Genomic DNA, 18,299 nt, shown 5'->3' with positions numbered 1-18,299 from the left:
TGCTTCCTTCTTCTGGAACGGGCCGCTACCGGGTGCTTCCTTCCTCTGGAGCGGGCTGCTACCGGGTGGTTCCTTCCCTTGGAGCGGAATGCTACCGGGTGCTTCCGTCAGGGCTGGTTTCACCACTCTCACTTTTTCGCTCTTTTCTTTCAGGCAAATACTCGCGACGGGAACACACGCGACGGGAATGTTCTCCGATTGCCGGAATTCCACCGCTGCCACCAGTTGTTGTGCCGTAACCGGGAGTGTTCCAGGACAGGGTTCTGAGATTTCGGGTCGGGAAAAGAAATTCGTTGCAATGTATTAAATCACCAATTCAAATATATTTGTTCTGCTCAAGTTTACAACTGTCTCATTTATTTAAGTTCAATAGTCGCGTTATATTCGTAATATAAGACTGTAAGGTGAGGTGACGCACGTACTCGTTTTGATTTTTAATTCCGACTGACCCACCAATCGTTCCATTCGGCGGAATTTATCATCTCCGAGTCGCGTGCCGTTGCTAATCGAGGTAGCGCTAACCTTACGCGGTCAGTGCCTTGCGCTGACCTTTGCATCAGCGTTTTCGGTTGTCCAGGAGTTTAACGCTCCTGTAGCGGGATTCTCTAACTTTTTAACGACAAACATCGCTATCGTTAACTACCGACAGTTTTCGCTTGCGCGACCGACGACCGTGATTGTAGGTGATTCTGTAAGATGGCCTTAACGATTCTAATCGATGCAAATATCGTTACAGACGCATCGAAATAATTCGATAACTGTACAACGTTGCCAGATTTTAAGCAGTTAAAATGTAGTAATTTTCTAGGGGATTTATGAACGTGAGCAAAAAAACGATCTTGTTTATTCGAATAAGGCTGCCGACGAGGCGGAAACGTATATTTGTCGCAATCGTGGACGTAAAATAAGGTAGAGAAAAGCATAATTCGCGAAAGATACTATTGTACAATAGCCTTTTACGCGTTTTATGTTTTTCTCTGCTTTACTTTATGTCCACGCGAGTACGATAAAAACGTCGTTTTTGTCCTTCGCCTAACCGCAATCATTATTTTGGAAAATGTCGCAAACGTATAGGTATGTATTATGATTAATATAAATATAAAATATATAAGACATAAATATATAAGATATAAATATATAAGATATAAATATAACATAAAAAAAAACAACTTCAAGAGCATTGCAGGTGCAATTGACGAAAATGGTGGATTATTTTTACTTGCACAAGGGTCTCGCGGAAGGAAAATTTCATGCTCTACATGGAAAAGAAAAAGCTCAGAAAAAGTGGACAGAATTAGCAAATGAATTAAATTCTTTTCAAGGAGCAACAAAAACGGTTGAACAATGGCAAGTGGTATGTGTTGCATATATTTAATGTTCTCTTATATATTTTGTAATCTATGACTGTGGTACGTTATTGATATGAGAATGCGCTCTATGTATAATTTTTAGTTCTTGCTCTTTGAGTGGCATGGTGCTTCCCGTCTATCTTACACTTCTGTTTATACCGTTGCAATGAGTTCTTGTCACGTTCTTGCATTGAGAAATATATATCATTCGAGAAATATCAGTTTCATCCTGTGTCAAAATCCCAACAGTATGTCATTTACTAGTCATATATTGCATTCACATATATTTAGTATAATCACAAAATCTTACAGGTTTTATGTAATAACATATTATTTATAATTATACGTTTAAGGTTTGGAGGGACTTAAAAAGTCGCACTTCTATAAAAACAAAAGATTTACGCAAGGCGAAGGGATTAACGGGCAATAAAGCTATTGCGCAACCCGAACTGACAGAACTTGAGCTACGTGTAATTGGAATAGTAGGAGCCAAGTATGTCGAAGGAAGTAAATATTGCGCAGACAGTATCCCTGATGAGGAGGTAGTTTTCATAAACCTTTTAAGTTATGATATGTATATCACAACATACTTATTCTATATTCAATGGAAACAGTAATTGCTTTTTACAAATGTACTCATTTGTCTGTGCATATAGAATTTACTGGAAGAACTTGAACATGGAAATAATTCAGTTTTATCAGCGACTCCACAAGTACTAAGTGTTTGCACAAATATGCTACAAGAAACTTCTGAACACTCGCAATATTCAAATGGTGAGATTTATTACCTAATTACTTTTGTTGTTAAAAAGTGCTAATATATCCTATCAAGTTTGTACAGATTCTTTTGTAAGGTCTTTAATAATTACTAACAATAAGTAAATAAAAATATATTGTAATTTTTTTTGTTATTTTTAAATTTTAAAATCCGTTCTTTTTGAGTGGCTTGATTTCTTTAACATGTTTTTAAAACTATGTAATATGTAATTACTGTAGACGCAGGTAACTTTTAAAACCAACATATTCAAAGTGCAACATATTCTTTTATTTGCAGCTAATTCCTTAGATAACAACAACGATGACGTAATAATGACTGTTGATGACGATTTTTTACAAGATGCAGACTTTGTATTTGATAATGCAAGAAATGAAATTGGAGATTTTGATGCTACTCAGAACCTTACGAACTGCACATCAAAAAAGTTTGCTATTCCAAAAGCTGCTACTATTCCATCCTTTAGAACAAGTAGGAATTCCCCATATCCACTTCCAAAGTTAGCAGAACACTCCAATACTTTAAGAAATATTCATGCGCCCACTTTTTCAAGAACATGTAAAGTTTAATTTTTACTCTGTAGATTAAAATTTTAAAATTGTTTCTTAAAATGTTTTTTTATACTTCTGTTTGATATTTTTTCGCAGTAACAGCTGTACATCGATATACTCAAAGTGCGACATATTCTTTCGTTTGCAGCTAATTCCTTAGATAATAACAAGAATGTATGTGTTGTCGATGATATTCAATAGATTGTTCACAAGGTACAGACTTTGTGTCTGATAATGCAAGAAATGAAATTAGAGATTCTAATCCTCATCAAAACCTTACTAATTGCGCATCAAGAAAGGTTACTATTCCAAAGGCTGCTACCAGAGAGAAGAATGAGAGTGGTCATGCCCGCGTTTTAGGTGGTCCCCGTCCACGAGCGCCTCTATGTGCACAAAACGTGCACATTGAACTACGTAGCCATGTCCACGAAAATTTCTGATGGGTAACGCGTTATGTGCACGCTCTATTGGTTCTGATCCGTGCTATGTGCACAATCTTTTGGTTCTGTTCCGTGCTATGTCCAAAGCGTCGGTAATGCATGATAATGCATGACACTTACCCGTAAAGCGGGTAGCGCACACTTCTGCATAACGCATAATACGTAAGCGTAAGAAAATTGATTGGTCTATTTTCTTATGCTTGCACATTATGCGTTATGCAGAAGTGAGTGCTCCCCGCTTAATACTATACTACTATACCCGTAAAACATGATTATATGTATATCATACAGATTTCAAATATACATATATAAACACATGTATTATAAAATTTATTTTTGCGTTTATGATGTAATTTACAAAAGATCTGTTGTTTTCAATAATCTGTAATTTGAAAATGTACATTATGTTATATACATTTTTAGAAATTATTTTAATAAATTATTTTTATATTTTAATAATATATATTTTGTCTTCTTATAATTTTAATATTGCATTTTTATTAATATTTGAAAGCACGATAAAATTAATATTCAAAAATAATTATGAAAATAATATATTTCTTAAAAATTGATATTACCAAAATTGCAACAAAGTCTTTAGTGAAAAATGCTAGCATGTCAAACAAGAATGCAAGTCTATAGGCAGTAACAACAATTATTTTATCTATATTTTGAAACGACTACAGTTTTACAAAACGCGTCGCTATAGCGAAACAAGTGAACTGCGCGCAAGTGAACATCTCGATAAAAATTGAGAGCCGTGTATGCTATGCTCAGTGCAACGGAGAGTCTCTCAGCAGTGCACAGTGCTACTTCGTTAATATAATTTTGCGAATTAGCGTTCTACATCGTAGTTATCAAACTACGTTTTTATTGATATTCTTTTATTTCTATTTAGTTATCATTTTATAGTATATATACTGCAGTCATATAAAGTTTATTTAGTTATATAAAGTTTAGTAAATAAAGTATAATAAAGTGTTCACAATGGAAACAGTTTATGATAAGTGTGCTTATAAAAATTGTCGCAACGGACGATATTCTACAGGGTCACATTTATTTAGGTTTCCATCAAAGGATGATGCAAGACAAAAATTATGGATACGCAACAGCGGTAAGTTTCGAATATTTTTTAACTTTTATTTTATTTATAAATCACGTTACAATAATATCAAGAGATACGGTAGCGTTTCGCGTCAAGTACACGCGAAGCGAGACCGCACCGTTTTTTACGCGAACGCATGAATTGCGAATACCCGAGATTTTGATATCTCAATAACGAGTGAACGGATCAAATTCTAAATAAGTAGGCTTGATCGATGCTAAGTAGCTTGGGTTCGAATTATATAATAAGTGTTTTTATTTTTTTGCTACGTTTACTCTACGCGAGTGAAGATATTAAACAATGCAAAATCTGAAATGTTAAATTTTACATTAAGAAACGTCATTATTGTCACCGTACGGTTGTTTTTGCCTCTATAATGAATACCTGAAATTATTTAAACGCTGATTCTATGAAAAACTTATTTAAAGTTTTTGTATAAGAAATATATAAATATATGTAAAGATAAAGGATTTGACGAAAAATTAAACTCTGACATAAAAGATTTATGTAAACAAGCATTAAAAGAATATAGTTATAGAAATTGTTCATATTTTATTAGAAATGACTTACTATATATATGCATTGTCATTACATTTTATTTGATACTTCAAGTGCTTTTTTAAGCTTGACAAACAAAATCGAATCTGTTTATTATGAGCTAGTGTTTACTACCGCAGCGCCGTATTTCCGCGGCTTCCGCCTTTCTTTTTTTTACGTACACGTGCGCTCAACTTCGCGCTTCGGTTGCCTTTGATAGAGAAGGACAGATCGATAGATAATCTTTTATTTTCTCCCTTTGTATGATGATCTGAGGACACAATCTCGAGTGTACAAATTCATGTTTAAGCAAATTTGGACGTGCGTACCGTCTCGGAATTATACAACGAGAAAGAATAGAATAGAAGATCGTGTACTCATCGACCTCTCTCTCTCTCTTTCTCTCTCTCTCTCTCTCTCTCTCTCTCTCTCTCTCTCTCTCTCTCTCTCATCTCTCTCTCTCTCTCTCTCCTCTCTCTCTCTCTCTCTCTCTCTCCCTCTCCCTCCCCTCTCCCTCTCCCTCTCTCTCTCTCTCTCCCTCTCCCTCTCCCTCTCCCTCTCCCTCTCCCTCTCCCTCTCCCCCTCTCTCTCTCTCCCTCTCTCCCTCTCCCTCTCCCTCTCTCTCTCTCTCTCTCTCTCTCTCTCTCTCTCTCTCTCTCTCTCTCTCTCTCTCTCTCTCTCTCTCTCTCTCTCTCTCTACAGCTGGTGAGTACAGCGTGCATGTCTGTTGTGTTGCTCCTGCTTTGAATCGACATATCTCTGCCGTAAGCTGCCTTCGGGCTCCTTTGTTACAGGTGTGAGCATGTTTTTTTTTGCTGCTTGTCACGAGCTATTCATATCTCATCTCTGCTATCGCCTGATTATTGGCATTTGAGTGACGAATATTTCTCATGATTGTAACCTAAATTCTGAGAATTATTCTTGAAGGACGTCGACCCCTGTTGCGCATGTGCTGACTATCTGACCTGCTCTTTCTACACTTTATTTCCGAAGTGTGCATGCCGTTGGAGTGGTACTTTTGGCGATCTGCGTGAGTTCGATCATCCTGTTGGCTGACCTGCGCGGTAACGCCGTTGTGATTCGATTGGCTAACTACTATACTTGCGTGCGATCGATTGATCGATTTCTGAACTGCGCGTGTTATGGCTGGTAGTGTTGCTGTGATCTGATTGGCTGACCTGCGTGCGATTGATCGATCTCGAGCGTTGACATTGCTGTCAGGTCGGCAAAGTGTACGCGGAGTGTCTGCACGCGCTCATCTGGGCTCTCATCTGATTGACTCTTGCGGCGTTGCTTGCATCTTGATGAACTTTATGTATATATAGTTTTTGCGTGTATATATAGTTTTGCGTGTGTTCTCGTGTTGGGGTCAGTTAAGCTAAGCACACATGCAGCCTACGTGTTGCAAGTGTAAGAAATCAATTGCGAACAGGTCGATTGAGTGCAGCGGGTGCAGTAGGGTGTTTCATCCTGGGTGTATCAGGGCGTATTCAGTGTCAAGGTACGCTGAATCGTGTTGCGTATCTCTTTTATCGTCATTGGCTTTACCCCCTCTTACACCAACAACTGATAATACCGCGCTTTCTTTCGAGTTTGATAATATGGCCTCTTTAACTGACTCGCGTACTCAGTCGACCTCATCAACCCCATTGCCTGCGACAAATGAGCTTTTGTTAAGTCTGATCGAGCAGATGAAGCAGTCTGACTCTAAGATCTCTGCGTTCATCGACAATCAGCAGAGAATCAATGACGACATTACAAGGTCCGATCTTAGAATTTCAGCCTTCATTGAGAGTCAGCAACGTACAAACGATGTAATTAATAGTAAGCTCGATCAGATTAATAGCTTATCCGAAACCGTAGCTAGTAATACTCAGCGCATTTCGTCGTTGGAACTAGAGAACGCGGCTCTTAAGAAGGAACTACAGGATTTAAAAGCGACTCACTTGGGTCGGCAGGATTGCAATGATAGCGAGATCATCGTGTCTGGGCTGCCGGAACCGCTCTCTGTTGCTCCGTCGGTGGCTGCTCTGAATATGCTCGCGGTGCTTGACGCTTCTAACATCTCACCTCATGTTCTTAATGTGAGAGCCGTTCGCAAGTCTCCCCCTGGTTCTTCGTCTTCTCAAACTAATGCCGCAACTGGTAACTCACTAATCATTACTGTAACCTCTAGTACTGTTCGCGATCTGATTATCTCGAAAAAGCGAACCAAAGGCACAATCAGGCAGGGTGAGATTTGTGGTAACGACTCAAAAAGTTTTGTATATATTAATGAGATGCTCTCTAAGGACAGCTACGAATTGCTGCAACAAACTAAACGCGTCGCTAAGGAGCGGTCATATCGTTATGTATGGGTAAAGGGGGGTCGCATTCATGTTAGACATTCCGATGGCAAGCCTGTTATTCGGATCGATTCCCACGCAGATCTTGATAAGCTTGTCTGACTCACCCATGCTAATCGCTCATCGTCTTCCGTTATGCATTGTCGCCCTGTTTCTAGGTCAACTGAATTTCTAGTAGCTCAATTTAATGCGAATTCTTTGCGTGGTCATATTGAATTCATCCGACTACACCTTATGACCAAATCTTACCATGTTATTTCCGTATCTGAAACTTGGCTTCATGCAGATATCTCCGACAATTTGGTTGCCTTAGATAATTATTTTTTGTTGCGGCATGACAGAGTGGGACGGATGGGCGGGGGGGTAGCATGTTATGTTAACAAGTCACTTCAAGTCAAAATTCTAGCTACCTCTGGCAATCTTCATATTAATTCACCTGAGTACATGCTCATCGAACTACGTTTCCCAGATGGTCAATCAGTGTTATTCGCGTCCATCTACAGAAGACCTAAAGGCCTCTTCTTGCATGACTTTGTTGAGTCTCTAGCTGGATTCTCACATCTTTACAAAAATATAGTCATAGGGGGAGACCTAAATTGTAATTTATCCTCTGATTGCTATGAAGCGAATTATCTGCGTGCGCTTATGTCCAGTCTATCTTTGCATATTATCAACTCTGAACCTACCTATCATACGGCTACCTCAGATTCATGGCTCGATGTTTTGGCTGTGGATGATGCAGACAAAGTTTCATCATTCACGAAATCTTCGTGCCCGTTCATTGCTGGTCACGATATTTTGGAATTGTCTTTATCAATTAATGTTAGTCTTGTATCTCAACGCTCCATGTCTCGACGAAACTTCAAAGACATTGATGCTTCTGAATTTGTTGAACATCTTAGATCTATTGCTGATGTGGTTCAGGCTGAGACTGGCGAGCTGTCTGACACTAATGTTGACGGTTTCTGCAACGTGCTGTCTCGCAATTTGTTGCAGACTCTTGATGTGTTTGCTCCCATGAGGGCATTCGTGGTCAGAAGGCCTCCAGCACGATGGCTTACGTCGGAATTGGTGGCTCGTATGCGTGTCCGCAATCAGTTATACAAACAGGCTAAACGTTCCCGCTCTCTATTGGGCTACGCGACCTACAGACTTTTCCGTAACCAGCTGAATGCGGATATCAAGCGTGCTAAGAGTAATTTTCATTACAACTCACTCATCAATATTACTGATCCGGCTAAATTATGGCGGGAATTGGCTCGGCTGGGACTTGCGAAATCGACTCTTATTTCTCCGTTACATTTTTTTACGTCTAATCAGCTTAACCTATATTATGCTTCGGTTTCTAATGCCCAGCCTCCTTGCATGTATTCTGATTATATCTCGGCCATTGCTCTAGTAAGCCCTCCTGTTAACAGGCCTGAATTCGTTTTCTCTTTTGTCTCACCTCGCTCTGTTTTTGAGGCTATTTCTGAGAAGCCTCTTCATTCATATGCATCTGGTGCCGACGGTATTCCTTTGTATGTTTTGCGTATTGCTTGGCCAATTATCTCGTCATGTTTGACGTCTTTGCTGAATCGATCTCTACATTCTTCTGTGTTTCCGTCTGAGTGGAAGAGAGCTTATATTCGTCCGCTCTCAAAAATTCGAACACCTCTTTCTCCGTCTGACACTAGACCGATTGCTAACTTGCCAGAACTGTCTAAAGTATTCGAGAAGATTGTGGCTGCACAAATACTTGACTATTTACACGAGCATGACATCCTCAATCCCAGACAGTCTGCGTATCGCTCGAGTTATAATACTCAGTCAGCTCTTCTACGTGTTTGCAATGACATCAAGCAGGGAATTGATGAAGGTTTAATCACTATTATGATTCTCTTTGATTTCAGCAAGGCGTTTGACACTGTTCCCCACTTACTGCTACTTATCAAGCTTAAAGAAATTGGCTTTTCTGTTGCAGTCCTAAACTGGATATTCTCGTATTTAACTGGCCGTTCTCAAGCGGTTATTGACGATGCTGGGAACCTCTCTGATTGGGTATTTACCTCATCTGGAGTTCCGCAAGGTTCCGTACTTGGCCCTCTCTTGTTTATATTATTCATCAACGACATATGTAAAATTTTGCGTTATGTGCTTCACATGATATTTGCTGACGACATTCAAATTTATCTTTCATGCTCACCTGCCAACATTTTACATGCCTTGGAACTAATTTCGAGAGATGCCAACGCCATTTTTAACTATGCCAATTCCAACGGTCTCAAACTCAATCCTGCAAAATCAAAGGTCATCATATTTGGCAGTCAAGCGTATGTAAACGGCATCGATCTTGGCAGTACACCGCCTATTGTCGTAAACAACACGCCTTTACCTTATGTGAGTGAGGTACGGAACTTAGGTGTCATCCTCACGTCCAATTTATCCTGGACGAATCATATCTCGTTGGTTTCGCAGAGAGTCCATCATGCTTTATACAATCTGAAATACAATAAAAAATGAAGAATTTTTACAAGAATACTTATTTGTCAGGCTCGACGAGACGAAGAGAATGAGTCCAAAAACGACCCCGTATCTCGTACCGTTTCCGAGAAACACGAAAAATGCAAACTTTTCACTTTTCAAGATAGACGGACGAAAAAGTAAAATCGTGACAAAGCTACAAAATTTACTTCTAAACGGTTAGAGATTCAGATTTTTAGGAACAATACTTTTTTCTCGGGCTCGACAAGACGAAGAGAATGGCGTTGGGCTCGTCCCCGTATCTCGCGCGGTTTTCGAAATACGCGTAAAAATATAAATTTCTAAAAATAACTCGTAAACGGTTAGAAATGAAGAATTTTTACAACAATACTTTTTCGTCGGGCTCGACGAGACGAAGAGAATGAGACCCGAAACGTCCCTGGATCTCGTACCGTTTCAGAGATACGTGGAAAAATGCAAACTTTTCAATTTTTAAGCTAGACGAACGGAAAAGAAGTAAAATCGTAATAAAGCTACAAAATTTACTCCTAAACGGTTAGAGATTCGGATTTTTAGGAAGAATACTTTTTTGTCGGGCTCGACGAGACGAAGAGAATGGCGTTGGGCTCGTCCCCGTATCTCGTGCCGTTTTCCAAATACGAGTAAAAATATAAATTTATAAAAATTACTCGTAAACGGTTAGAAATGAAGAATTTTTACAAGAAAACTTTTTCGTCGGGCTCGACGAGACGAAGAGAATGAGACCTAAAACGTCCCTGGATCTCGTACCGTTTCCGAGATCACATCTCAAAATATTATTTCAACGAAAAAACTTGTGAATTCTAGACGTGCAGAGGATATCACCATGGCTATTTGCAAAATGATTGCGATCGACATGCTCCCAACATCGATTGTAGAGAATGAAGGTTTTATTCAGTTCATGGCTATCAGTGTTCCAGGTTACAAAGTACCTTCAAGAAGGACGATTGACAACCGAATGCGCACTTTGTACAACGAGGCAGCGGAACAGGTGCGCACCACATTAGATAAAGTCGACGCTGTAGCCATTACAACAGATGCGTGGACGTCTAAGGCAAATGACAGTTATATAACATTATCAGCACACTACCTTGATGACAACTGGATCCTACACACCGTCAATTTGATGACGAGAGAAATGACTGAGAGCCACACTGCTGAACATTTGCAGAAAACAATTCGCGAGGTTGTGCAAGAATGGAATTTAACTAACAAAGTTACTGGACTTGTACATGACAATGCTAGTAATATTGTTAAGGCAGCTAAAGAACTAGGCGATACGGACGGTATGCTCAGTATACGATGTGCAGCACACACCATACAATTGTCTGTCAATACAGCCTTAGAAGCACCAGAATGTGTGTCTGTGATAAAGAAAGGGGCAGAGATTGTTAGTGCATTCCGGCATTCTTATAGCAGAACAATCGCTTTAGAGGATAAGCTGAAAAGTCTCGGATTGCCAACATTGCGACTGATGCAGAGATGTCCGACACGTTGGGATTCCACATTCTTTATGTTAGATAGACTTCAAACTTTGCGATCCGGCATTATGGCAGCTTTAAGTGACCGGTCCGTATTCAAGTCGGCGATTGCTGCTAAGTTAGAACTATGCGAAGCAGAGTGGGTAAAAGTTATGCAGCTTACAGTATTGCTAAAACCATTCCAACAAGCAACCACAATCTTATGCGCCGAAAAGTCCATCACATTGAGTATAGTGCGTCCCATTATCTACAATTTAATCAATCGCCATTTACTGGTAAAGGACGATGACAGTTCTTTACAAAGAACTTTTAAAGTTCGAGCGGCCTTAGACCTCACTGATCGATTCAAGATGGAAAATATTAACGTTAACAATAAAGTGACAGCGATGCAAATGGCCACTCGATCCTCGACATAAGAAGTTGATAGCGGAACCATCTGAAAGTGTACGCTCATTTATACACATAGAAGTGCAAAGGCGCACTAATTTAAACCATAGACATTTAGCCACACCTAATGGCAACGAGCAGCGTCAAGGCTCGACGGTCATGGATTTCCTTCTCGGAATGGACGAAAATCATGAGGGTGATGATTTTGCCAAATACGTCGCGGAAACTCAGATTGACCATAATCTTGATCTGTGCGCTTGGTGGAAGGCACATGAAGGATGCTTCCCAGCAGTGGCTAAAATAGCCCGCCAGCTTTTGTGCATTCCCGCCTCATCTGCTACAGCGGAAAGGGTGTTTTCCACTGCAGGAAACATTGTCTTGGCGAAACGAAGTTGTTTGTTACCAGAGAATGTATCTCATTTAATATTTCTGCACCAAAATAGGTCTCTTATTTGACCTAAGTAATCCTAAATAGTCCAGTTTTTCATCATTTAATTTATAGTGTCTGGTTGAGTTACACTAATATATTTTTCAGTAATTTTCTCTAATTAACTCTAATTAATTAATTATTTTTGTTGTCTGAAAGAGTGACCGCAAAAATCGCCTCTTTTTTTACCCTTGAATTTAAACTTCTACTTGGTACTAAATGATAATCTATAATGAGTCATGAATCCTCAGAAAGTTTCAGATTAAGCCGGCTTTTTATTTTCAAGATATGGAGGGTCAAAGTTGGTTGCGTATTCGCTGTTAAAACGTTTAAAACGTTGAAATGGAAACTTACATAATAATAGGTTCAAAAAACGTATTCGTTCGCTGTTATGTGATTATTTACAGGTATACGCGAATATATGTTAGTATAAATGTGATTAAAGTGAGTCCCCTCTCACTTTTGGGCTGCTTGATTAGAGTGAGTTCCCTCGCCTTTTTTTTCAAACCCGGCTCAATCTGAAACTTTCTGAGGATTCATGACTCATTATAGACTATCATTTAGTACTAACTAAGTAGAAGTCTAAATTCAAGGGTGAAAAAAGACAAGGGTGAAAACAGGCGATTTTTGGCCTGTTTTTGCGGTCACTTTTTTGTTTTTTTATGTTAGAATAGCAATCTCTTTGTTTTTCAGCTAAATAACTTTAGAATCTGGGAAACCTACTAAAATAGAATTGTCTAAAAGAGTAAATAAATAAAAGAAATTTTTATTTTTCTTTTTTATATATATATGATAGTCTTTGTTTGTCTAAAAGAGTAAATAAATAAAAGAGATTTTTATTTTCCTTTTTTATATATATGATAGTCTTTGTTTTTCTTACAGTGAACCTTGTTCTTTTCTGTGCATTATCTAATACTTGCTGTGACTTGAAAAGGCATGTATAGTCGACTAAATAAATAAATAATATTGTCGTTATTTTGATAACATCTGACTTTCTGTTCTGCTTGGGTCAGCGCATTGCGTGTATGAAACGCGTACTTGGCGCGAGACACTACCGTGTCTTTTGATATGCAAAACAGTGTGTGAAACATGTGATCAATTGTCATTTTCGCAAAACATTAAATGACTGTGTGAAACTATGATAAAACATAAACAAGATATGTGTCTTCATCTGTCCCCACGAGGCAAAGTTTTGTTAATTTCCAGGAGATTAAGGAATCATGGCCTTCTCATCATTACGTTGGTAAAACAAAAGTAGCTCCTTGGAGGTAGATATAATCCATGTAAAATCCTTGTAAGTAGCCAATACATTAGGCTCCCGCAAAAAATTTGTGAAATACGCCTATTTTTCGACGCTTCGAATGTGAATACCCTTTTAAGAAGAATAAAATGCTCATCGGTCAGATTGCAAACAAATCTGACATTGTGCAATATCTACGTGTTCACGAAAGAACAGTGTTCATATATATTATACGAATATCCGCATATCTAATACTTGCATTATCTAATACTTGCTGTGACTTGAAAAGGCATGTATAGTCGACTAAATAAATAAATAATATTGTCGTTATTTTGATAACGACATTTTTGGATATCCGCATTATCCGGATATCTGCACTATCCGGATATCCGAAATATTCGAACATTTTGTTGCAGATTATTTAAATATTCAGATATCGGATGATCCGGATAACGAATATTCATTATATCCGTTATCCGAATATTCGAATAATTTTTATCCGGATAGCCGCAGCCCTAATTCACACGTCTCACGCATCCCACTCATTCTTCGCTGAAACACACATGCCGCAAACCTGCTCAGACTCTCATATCTTTTCTTTCGCTCCAGTACCTCGCTCACATCCACTCTACCATCCTCACTCACCCTGACTCCCCATTCGTTCAAGCTCCTGATGTCCTCATACATTTCACATTCCATCATCACATGCTTCCAATCCTTGCACTCAGCACCACACGCACAATTTTCAGTCTCAGACAATCCCCTTTTATGCAAGAACTCATTCAAACTGCCGTGACCCGTCAAGATATAGTCGAGCCATAGGCTCGGCTCAAATCCCAGACAAACCTCGGCAAACCTCACATCCCGTATGAAGCCATGTGTCACTTGTCCCTTCGCACTGTTATCCCATTTATTCTGCCATCTTTCATACAACCTAGCATTCAACAGCTCCAAGCTCTCATCCACATCTCTCGTTCTTACATCCTCTTCACTCATAATACCTTTTTCACCCAATCTCCAGCCATTCTTAATTCTTACAGTCATACCTCTTTTCACGCACTCCAGGTCCCACGGAAGACCACCCATCAATACCTGCATGGCCTCCGTGGAGACCGTTCTACAGACATTCAAACAGGCGCTCATCGCCACTCTTTGGCATCTATTGATTGCCACTCGCGCATATCCGTACCCCATGGCTTCATACCACACGCTCGCACCATACATAACACACGCAGCAAACAAACCCTTATAAATCACACGCCATGCTCTCTTTCGCAATCCCCATTCGCTCCTCATCACTCGTCTTAACTTTCCCACTACACTCACACACTTCTGTCTCATACGCTCCAGGTGCGGCTTAAAGCTCATTCGCTCGCTCACCCACACACACACACCCAGATATCTCACACACTTCACATACCTCACATGCTTCCCATTCACACTAACGCTCGGGTGTCTCGTTTCCGACATATTCCCTTTCAGGAGCATCATGACTGTCTTGCTCTCTGAAACTTTCACACCTACACTCGCACCCTATTCGTTCACTATCCTCATCCACTCGTTCCCCATTCTCTCCAGATCCGCCCGGCTCTGTCCTTCGACAGGCACGAACAGATCATCGGCATACGCCGTCGCCTTGCATCCTCGTCCGCGGAGTTCCCACAGGAGTCTGACCATCTGCAGATCTCAAATGATTGGGCCGCAGATGGACCCCTGCGGTGCACCCCGCCGAACCCTCTTCCATACTTCATCATTCGTTCCCATCATACATGCCTGTCTTTCATCAAAATAACTTTCCCACAACCCAATCTCGTTACATCCTTCCTCACGCAGTTTTTCAATCACACATGGCCATTCCAGGTTGTCGAAGGCACCCTGGAAGTCCACAAAAATTCCCAACACATACTTGTGCCCGGACCCACTCACGCACTCACACACGCTATTCCACGCACTCTCGGTCGAACGTCTCTTCACAAACCCGTGATGTGCCTCACACATTCTGTCACTCATCAATCGCTCCAGCCTATTTACCATCAGTCGCTCCAACACTTTCCCAAGCACAGACAACAGGCTGATCGATCTGTACGACCCGGGGTCCGACCGCACTTTCTCTGGGGACTTCAGCAATACAACCACTCTCGCTTTCTTCCACACCTTTGGAAAGCGATTGGTACTCAGACACATATCATACATTCTCTTCAACCATTCTGGAATTGCGCGCCAAGCGGCACGCAACATTTCCGCCGTTACTCCATCCAACCGGGTGCCTTACCCACTTTCATCGCCCTCACAGCCACATCTACTTCATTCCACTCGAACGTTCTTTCAATCATCTCTCTCTTTGCCAGTCGTACATCATCCATTCCCGTGTCCGGGAAGAAGCGATTTAGCACCACATTCGCACTCTTTTTCCACGTACTCGTTGTCCTGTCACCCACCTTCATAGCACTCAGTCTGTCTCGTCCGTACTTACCCATACACACTTTGTACACATCACCCCATGGATCCCGATTTCACTCACGAACTGTCTCCAGTTCTCCTCTTTCACTCTCCATATCGCTCTCTTGTACTCTGTGAGAGTACGTTTGTACGCATCCTTCCACTCGACTTCTATTTCTCCCTCTCATTCGCTGGTAGGCACGCCTACACTTCCTCACATCCTTCTTCATGCGCTCAAGCTCATCCGTCCACCACACAAGCTTCTTCGCAACCCCACACACTCGCCTTTTCATTCTATTGTCATTCGCCCTCAGGATCCATGATGTGACGCGCTCCGCCAAGCTCTCCGCGTCCCAGTCATCCATCACATTCACAGCATTCTCCGACGCATACTCCACTAGATCGCTCATGTAACCCTCCCAGTCCACGTCTTTACACACCCATCTACGCATACCTTCCATCCGCTCAGCATTCTCACCATAGGTCATACGTATCAGCAACACATTATGGTCGCTGATACCCCAATCACTCTTAACTCCCCATTCAAACTGGGGTAATTATTTAGTTTAGGGGCCTCACCTCAAATCTCGATGTAATTATGCTCAATCGACGCGTTTTTGTACGAAACGAAAGAATCTGGCAGAAAAAAGTGTCGCTCTGCCCCGCGACGCGAGATATTAAACGTTAAAGTTGACAGGAATCAGGTTATTTAACATATGATTCCTGTCATACCGACGAGCTGTAGCGACTACTGGCGACTACGAACATGCCCTGTGGCCACATGCGCATGCTCAGTGGCCGCACGCGCATGCAAAACTGCGCTAGTTTTAAATATGTATTTAAAAAAAACTATATAAAACAAATGAAGCGCAACAATAGCATTACTGTTAGATGCGAAATTGCACACCACGTTGCCACGCAATTATGTTAAGCTTAATAGAATTCGGGCATCTGACATATTGTCATGATAAGTTAATAGATTTTTTAATCCAGCATGGTGTTCTAACATCTACAATTAAATGTAGTGAATGTGGTAGTGACATTGATATTGATAAAGAAACTTTAATGTACCGATGTAGAAAACGGTACTACGTAAAAAATGAGCACAAGAAACGTGTCTCGAAGCAGTGCAATTTTAAGAAAAGTGGCAAAGCTGGTACTTGGTTCGGAAAAAGTCATCTTGACGTGGCAACAATATGTAAAATTGTTGCCTGCTTTCTAATGATAAAACATCCACGTCAAGATGACACGCAAGATGAAACTGGCGTTTCGTCGACCACGATTGTTGACTGGTTCAATTTTTGCCGAGAGGTAATTATATTTTAACATATTTTCATAAATACACGCATGCACGTACGCACGCACGCCGCACGCACGCGCACACACACACATACACACATGTAAAATGTATAAAACAAAATATTAATAATATTATTTCTTCTTACAGGTCTGTGTTCTGGGCTGAAAAACATAGTGAGAAACTTGGTGGCCCAGGATGCATAGTAGAAATCGATGAAGCAAAAATTGAAAAAAGAAAATACAATCGTGGTCGGCTCGTAAAAGGTCAATGGATTTTCGGAGTATATGAGCGAGGCACAAAGAAGATTTTTATCGTGCCAGTACAGGATCGAACTGAAGAGACACTTCTGGCGTGTATCAAAGAGTGGATATTGCCAGGCACCACCATCATGTCAGATTGTTGGAAGTCCTATAATTGTTTAAACAATAAAGGCTTCCAACATCTGACAGTAAACCACTCATATAATTTCGTCGATCCTGAAACTGGTGAGAACTTTTTGCCATAGTTAACTATATTATTACTGTTTATTTGTATATTGTTCTGATACATTTTTTAAATCTACAGGCGCGCATACGCAGCATATAGAGCGTGTTTGGAGAGAAGTTCGCGGAAATATCCCAAGGTATGGAACCAGGGAGGATCATGTCCTTGGATATTTGAGCGAATATCTCTTCAAACGCGCCTATAGCCGCTTGGAGCGCATAGAAATCTTCTTTGATGTCATCGCAGAATTATATCCTCCGACAACCACTTTTGAGGACCAGCCAGAAGCATCTGATGACGAACCAAGTACCAGCACTGCTTAGAGATACGTTTTTTGTGCTCATTTTTTACGTAGTACCGTTTTCTACATCGGTACATTAATGTTTGTTTATCAGTATCAATGTCATTATCACATTCACTATATTTAATTGTAAATGTTAGAACACCATGCTGGATTAATAAATCTAATAGCTTATCCTGACAATATGTTGCATACCTAAATTCTATTATACCTAACATTATTCGGTTTACAACTTGCATATACTTTAAGTTGTAAAGCGAGGTCCACGCTGCCTACCGGCGCACAGTGGGGCGAACGCCTCATTTTTCGGTCATTTGCTTATAACTTCTACATTTTTCAATGAAATGACTTGAAACTTGACATAAATAATGTACGATTATTATACATTTAGTGTATGAAATCAAAATTATTTAATTAACAATTTTTCATAAAGCGCATAAATGATTTTTTAATTTTTTAAATACTTTTTAGTTTTTTTTTAAAAATCGGTTCTATTTAAAAAAAAAATTTTTTATTTTATACTTTTTTAGTGCTTTATTAAATTAATATGAATAATTATTATCGCATATTTCCTTACTGCTCCGTACCCTGATGTTCTAGCGCGATATTTTATGTACTAAAACCTTCCTAGAGAATT

General features: G+C 40.0%; 2 protein-coding genes and 1 long non-coding RNA gene across 3 annotated transcripts; all 3 read left to right on the top strand.

Annotated features, from left to right (window-relative positions):
* The first annotated feature begins 1,469 nt into the window (after positions 1 to 1,469).
* LOC139823527 (uncharacterized) lies at positions 1,470 to 3,416 on the top strand. Its single transcript, XR_011734812.1, has 4 exons — positions 1,470 to 1,597; positions 1,703 to 1,891; positions 2,006 to 2,123; positions 2,404 to 3,416. It is a non-coding gene; the product is annotated as an uncharacterized lncRNA (long non-coding RNA).
* A 7,014-nt stretch (positions 3,417 to 10,430) lies between these two features.
* On the top strand, positions 10,431 to 11,501 carry LOC139823537 (E3 SUMO-protein ligase ZBED1-like). The gene has a single exon (XM_071796079.1). It carries the CDS (start codon positions 10,431 to 10,433, stop codon positions 11,499 to 11,501), a length of 1,071 nt encoding a protein of 356 aa, XP_071652180.1.
* Positions 11,502 to 16,695: 5,194 nt separating this feature from the next.
* On the top strand, positions 16,696 to 17,684 carry LOC139823536 (uncharacterized). Its single transcript, XM_071796078.1, has 3 exons — positions 16,696 to 16,891; positions 17,026 to 17,363; positions 17,443 to 17,684. The coding sequence occupies exons 1-3, from the start codon at positions 16,800 to 16,802 to the stop codon at positions 17,682 to 17,684; spliced, it is 672 nt and encodes a 223-aa protein (XP_071652179.1). The 5' UTR covers positions 16,696 to 16,799.
* The last annotated feature ends 615 nt before the right edge of the window (positions 17,685 to 18,299 follow it).

Source organism: Temnothorax longispinosus, unplaced genomic scaffold, assembly GCF_030848805.1.
Source record: "Temnothorax longispinosus isolate EJ_2023e unplaced genomic scaffold, Tlon_JGU_v1 HiC_scaffold_13, whole genome shotgun sequence".
In the NCBI taxonomy this organism is placed as follows: Eukaryota; Metazoa; Arthropoda; class Insecta; order Hymenoptera; family Formicidae; genus Temnothorax; species Temnothorax longispinosus.
The sequence above is the reverse complement of the archived record's forward strand: the minus strand, read 5'-3'. Positions and strand labels throughout refer to the sequence as shown.

Bases quoted from the DNA above. Each gene is read 5' to 3' on its own strand.
- LOC139823537 (XM_071796079.1), top strand. From the start codon at position 10,431: ATGGCTATTTGCAAAATGATTGCGATCGACATGCTCCCAACATCGATT.
- LOC139823536 (XM_071796078.1), top strand. From the start codon at position 16,800: ATGATAAAACATCCACGTCAAGATGACACGCAAGATGAAACTGGCGTT. The intron at 16,892-17,025 runs AATTATATTTTA...TTCTTCTTACAG, and splicing joins TTCAATTTTTGCCGAGAGGT to GTCTGTGTTCTGGGCTGAAA. The intron at 17,364-17,442 runs GTGAGAACTTTT...TTAAATCTACAG, and splicing joins TTTCGTCGATCCTGAAACTG to GCGCGCATACGCAGCATATA.